At 38.7% G+C, this 6,000-nt stretch overlaps 1 protein-coding gene and 1 long non-coding RNA gene across 2 annotated transcripts in view; one reads left to right on the top strand and one right to left on the bottom strand.

The window, feature by feature from the left end:
- LOC111263121 (uncharacterized) overlaps nt 1–1,378 on the bottom strand; it is a 12,214-nt gene extending 10,836 nt beyond the window's left edge. Inside the window, exon 1 of the long non-coding RNA XR_002682041.2 lies at nt 790–1,378. This is a non-coding gene — a long non-coding RNA (uncharacterized LOC111263121). The remainder of the gene's footprint in view (nt 1–789) is intronic.
- Nucleotides 1,379–1,503: 125 nt separating this feature from the next.
- The window catches only part of LOC111263115 (uncharacterized), a 9,191-nt gene continuing 4,694 nt past the window's right edge, over nt 1,504–6,000 (top strand). Inside the window, exon 1 of the mRNA XM_022837948.2 lies at nt 1,504–2,257. Coding sequence (XP_022693683.1) covers nt 2,112–2,257 — 146 coding nt within the window. The 5' untranslated portion in view covers nt 1,504–2,111. The remainder of the gene's footprint in view (nt 2,258–6,000) is intronic.

Here is a 6,000-nt window from a genome sequence, read left to right as displayed (position 1 = left end):
AGAACGTTTATTAGCTAAATGATGATTTAAAATCGTATTACATACAATCAGCAATGCAATGCTTGGATAAACGAAGTTATTATGGTTACGAACATTACATTGAATACTTCCACGCAAATAACTTATAAAAAGATCATATTCTATTATGAAAACGGTAATACATTTGTGAACGTTAGCTTGAAGCGCTTGAATTACGATGTTGCAATAATTACCCAGTCTTTTTCCATGTGTTTATTTAATAGGTTGCGACAGTGCTGCCACCTCATATAAATCGTTCTATATAGAAATTATTATCAAAAGGTTATTTAATGCATATAATAACATAAGAAAAATGTCTTCTTATTTCGTAACCATAGAATCAAACGAAAGAACAACTAGATTCAAGGATAATTTATTATTTTTTTTACTATTTTTTAACACTTTTATTAATAAGGAAATAAGATAATTCAGGAAGAGCTTTGCTACATAACATTCTAACATAAGTTTTTTTAGCCTATTGACGCCTTAGCCCTGATTCTTGTTAATTAATGATAGTCTTAATTCTTCTGTAATAAGTTCGCACAAAATTCAATTTCCATTGCGATCAATGGATAGATATATATATATAATGGATATATATTGATGAAGTTGAGCCATGGAGTCTTGCGTTAATTAGGAATTACGTACGGAAGTTAATTTTTATTTTATTCAACGATTAACTTTCAACAAAGGCTAGCCACATTATACGCTGTTTTCAATACATTCTAATTGAAGGCAAGTGTATTAAGATATGCCTTTCGTTATACTTACCTGTGAGAAGCCCCGTTACCGTATTATAATATTTGCTGAGCTGCGCATATGAACCTCATGCTTATATTAACTCCAGTTAGGTTAGTCCGTCACAATACGTAACCATGTACATTTAGTATAGTCCAGCCGAAACAGTTCGTTGGGCCTTCGTCATTGACAACGACGTGAGCGGCTCAGCAGTACACAGAACGGGTTTTCAGCTTCCCATGACGAAGAAGATCCTATCCTCTCAGTTCAATTGCTTAGCTAGTAACACTCAGATAGTGCCATTGTAAGTAATGCCTGACATCTTGCTGTGACTGTAGAAACCATAAGCTACTACTACAGTTAGCCGTCGTCACTTCTCGCCTGACCGCCTCTGGAGGGGAACGCTTCTGGAGAAAAGCGGTGGCGGTGAGTCGTTCATTCATTCCCAGCCCAGTCGGATTTGGATGGCAGCAGCAACAGCTGCAGCAGTGCCAGGCGTCAAGCAATCAGCAATCCGAGATGCAAAACAACACCCACCATAATATTACCACGGCTACGAATGGTGGTACTACCGTTACTGACAAACAGGCGCGTATAGCATTGCGTGGCGCGGCATAAAAATAAGCTGAACTCAGCTGTTCAGCCTGATCGCCCGCCCGCCCGCCCCATCCCATCTCTCCGTTGCTTCCGTAAACGCGAGAAAACGCCGCTGCCTTGAGGCAGGCAGACAGGCAAACTTAGGGGCCACTGCAACGAGAGCTGATTATGTGGCGCAGTGGCTGAGCACTTTCGATGTGTGTGGGTATCTGAGACATTTGCTGCAGCGGCCGCTAGCGTTGTCTGTGCGTTCGTCTCGAGTCTAGATGCCAGCCCGACCCCGTTCCTTAGGGTAGTTTAGCCTCTGTATCGGACCCTTGCCCAATGATCCCTTGTGCTGCCTGGCCACCAAAGCGTTCGATCGTTCTACTCCGTACAAACAAACATAAGATATTTCATCGAGAGACCCATCAAATGGCGCACTGATGAGCAGATGCGGCAGCAAAGGGAGTAGCCAGAACGAGTCACTGTACCAACAGCTGCCGAAATCAGTGCAGGCCTGTTCCTAACAGCGTCCGTCTACAAGTTGCTCAAGTGATACCAATAGTGTACGTTTGTTTGGTTTTGTTCGGACACGGACTGATTAGATACGCTGAGCTTGATGTCTTTTCATTTCTACAGATCGCATTATATTTGTCCAGTCCATCGCTCGAGACGCCTAATAGATACTTGGCGCAGTTGAAGATAGAGTGCAAGAACGACAACAAAGTGGAGCTACTATAGTGGAGTAAAACTGAAGTGATCTAATGAGCTAAGTAATGCGGTTCACTCTCTTGTTGACGCTATTCGTATCAGTCGTGCACACAACACTCGTTCAATCACAGTTTCTCTCCAGATTGCTGAGTCACTTCCTATTTAGCTCCCGTCACTCAGACGAGGAGGGCTATCCGCGATACGGGCACAGGTAACGCAACTTAGCTCACTTACAAAAATCGCGTGAAAAAAGTACATTCCGTTGTAGACCTGTATACCGTATACGTTATTAGACGAAATACGTTCTTGCCTATAAAAAGTTTTTTTCGAAGAGGTGTCGACTTGTTATAGGGAAAATTCTCTTAGTACATCAGTATATAAACGATTTGTTTTTTTGACAGCTACTCCATGATACCACTGCGAGAACCACCAAAATCCTTCCGCAAACTCGGCTTATGCTACTCGCTGTAAGAAAAAGTGTTTTCTACATATTTGATCAGATACACTTTTTTTTTTTTTAAATATATTTGATACGCAGCCACGCTTAGAGAAAATTAGAGTGGCTTGACGAAGTCAAATAAAACTTTAACCTTCAGACCTACAACTTGAAGTTGACAAAACGGCGAATTTTATAACTGGCTAACTAATAGCTTGACAGCTCGTTTTTCTTTAAGAATCTTCTTCAGTAAAATGTTTCTGATAGCTCGCTCAAAACCGTCTACAGGGCTGTATATAGATGTTTGGGGACTTTTTTTACAGATGCCCCATTTGCGCTCACGCTTAACTTTGGCTCATATACGCTCTCTTTCAGCCTCAAATCAGCACACGACAATCTGAGATTGCCAATCTCAGCTGAAACTGGCTCAAGGATAAGAAATATTACCAACATTTTATGCTACACTTACCTTTTTTTTTTTTTTTACTTTTTACGAAATTAACAAATGAATCTAAGCGTCATTTCTAGCGCGGCCATGTATGAAGATTATCCATAAATGTATGATATTTTAGCGGTTTATATAAAGTAGCTGTAGAGAGGAAGAACCATAGGATATTATTGTGCACGAAATTACGAGATTATATCGTGATCTTACCTAATAGAACAGTTGGTGCGTAAATGTAGGTGAATATGAAGTTTCTTAGTAACGCAAAGTAGATGTACTGCTCTATCGATGACTGTACGCCATAAAAATAATTTTTAGCATTACGTTTACATAAAGTAGATCATCATCATAATTATCTAATACTATAATTTCTTTGATACGACGTACTAGAATATCATGTTATCTAGATGTAGAAGAGGTATAAGAATTTAAATTTTCGGTTCTAATCATTCCGATAGGAATGATGATTCTGATAATGAGTTGTTAATCTGCATTTTTTGGGACATCGTGAACAAGAACAGTCCTAAACATATCTCGATACTGACTTCTTAAAACACGTACTTGAAGGCTAAAGAAAGAAACGTCTAAAGTCTAGATGTATATATATATATATATATATCAATAATATCAACAAAATAGAATCTGTTAAGACCATCCAAATGGGTATTCCACAGCAATAAATGAAGCGAACACACCACGGGTCAATTTTGTCCGGATTACTCACGTTAACTAGAGTAGAACTATGGAAAATGTATATGATGGGCCTGTATAAAACATGCAATTATGTTTAAGAGTTTACTTAATAATTATATAAATAATTAAATTAATTGTCTCAATTAGCTGTATCAGCTTTGCAAACCAAATTTACTAGAATTTTTGCCATTACGTTTTGATGACCACATATAGACCTTAGAGCTAGTTATTAAGCTGCAATAAAAAAAGGTCCAAGCCACTTTGCTTGAATCTAATTGTATGCCCGTGACGAAACTACAGTAACAAGGCTTATAAAACCGTAACTAACTCTAGATTCGAAGTCCGCGAATTCCAAAATTAAAGCTAGAATTTTATATTTCAATGTCCCCTGCAGAATTCGGCGAGAATTAGGCTGCGCAACTCTCAAGCCTAGTGGAGCTATTATCGATTTTTTATTGATATAATCTACCGCTAATATTCCATCACTTTAGTAAGTGCTCATCATTCCACCTATACAAAATTTGAATTTTTAAGCGGTATTTTTTTCTAGTTTCCGCGCAGTATATTTTAGAATAAGTACTTCAACTTCCATCATTTCTGTTGGTTTAACTTATACCTGACAAAAGTTTGTTGTAAAGTATTACGCTCAAGATAACAACGACATAATTTGTATCGTCGAATAATGGAAAAACTCGCTGCTGTCACGAAGAACGAACGAAACGACAGTCCATCTTCGAGGAGGAACGCAAGGGACTCTTTCGAGTCCCTTACGTTCAAAACGAACAAACCGACTTTTGACATTCAGAAAGCAGCATTCGCTAAGCAGACGCCGCTCGAGCAGATGCCCTTGCTCCTAGAAACGACTATTTATATTACAATGTGCACGCATTCAATCTTCCGTTTTTCTTGGTAGAGCCGAACGGTCAGGGCTGCTATTCATGTTATTAGCAGGCAGCCTCTTGAGACGGCAAAGAAATCCAGTAGTCAGTTATTATACCTGCGATTTATTGGTCATGCTTTGAACTTTCGGTTTAGCTGCAAAAATAAATTATAGCATCAAATGGAAAGTTCATTGGCTAACTGTATTCTCAAACAGTATAATAAGTAAGGTTTTTTTTTTTCTATATCATACGCTTTGAGTAGGAATGCATTTAAAAAAAATCAAGATTGAGGACAGTGCGCAGCAGCCTTGAGGTGGGCACTGAGTCCAGGTTTACATGCATTATGAAAACGTGTACCGCTGAGGGCTTCCGCAGTATTTTAATGCTTGCAAAGTTCCATAGGGAACCAAGGTAGTTGAATCAAAATGAGTATCACCTGAATCAGCATGCGTAAGCAGTATCCCGTGGCTGTCTAGCATCAAAACAGTTAGCCCCAATTGCTAGAACCCTTACATCACCTTCCACATACCCCTTCAACAGTTTCGGTTGAGAAAATGTCCCTTCTTTGTAGCATAGATCCACTCATAACAAAATGTTATTTTGCCGCGAAATTTAAAAGGTAGTCACAAGCGCCTCGGACACAACACCAAGTAGGTTGCTCCAGTCAGTAAATGAAGCATATACGTTGCTCCTATACATTCATAATTTGAAATTTATCACGATATTTTGATGCCAGTTGTCATAATAACGCACTCATAATAAGGTTTCGAAGCGATAGATTTCGGTAAAAACAAAGGCAGATTCCTGGGGGAATTAGCGAAGCATAATTCATCTTAACAGTTTAAGTTGTTTACGGCTTTCTCTAAAATTTCAGCAAATATAGACTTTTTGTTATTAGAGTTTGCTAAATTGTGCAATTTGGTCCACAGACACGGCCTGAATCTTTGCTGATTCACTGAAAATCTGAAAGACAGGGAACTGCGGGTGAGACATAAAGGGTCCAAATGTTCCGTTGTTTCACAATGGACTTTTTCATTACGTCCGCGTAAAAAATCACCTTCGCATCTGCCTCCACGCTCATGTGACAGTTAAAAAATATGCGGTACGAACACTCCGCAGTTAAATATTTTGGGCTACCACAGATGTCTATTTGAATTTTACCTATATTTTATAATGTATTTCATTTATTAATACCAGGCCTGCGAGCGAATGAAAGCAGATGATATACATAGTACCTACATATGGTATACGCGTACAGCTCCACCCAAACGTATTCTCAAACAGTAGCTCTGCGATGTATGGTATGTGATAAAAGCGAAAGTGATTACTTAACATTAAAAGTAGTTCAAACGAGCGGTATATTTTTAGTGCAATTCTGAAAATTTAAACATGTGTTTAAGGGAGGCAAAGTAATTCAAACGCATCGCTTCTAGTTACGCGTAAAACGTTATTTTTATCAACGATAGGCCGCAGCTATCTAAAGCACATAATAAAATCAG

The sequence above is a fragment of the Varroa jacobsoni genome, unplaced genomic scaffold (genome assembly GCF_002532875.2).
Source record: "Varroa jacobsoni isolate VJ856 unplaced genomic scaffold, vjacob_1.0 scaffold_75, whole genome shotgun sequence".
NCBI lineage: Eukaryota > Metazoa > Arthropoda > Arachnida > Mesostigmata > Varroidae > Varroa > Varroa jacobsoni.
This window is presented reverse-complemented; position numbering and strand designations above follow the sequence as displayed.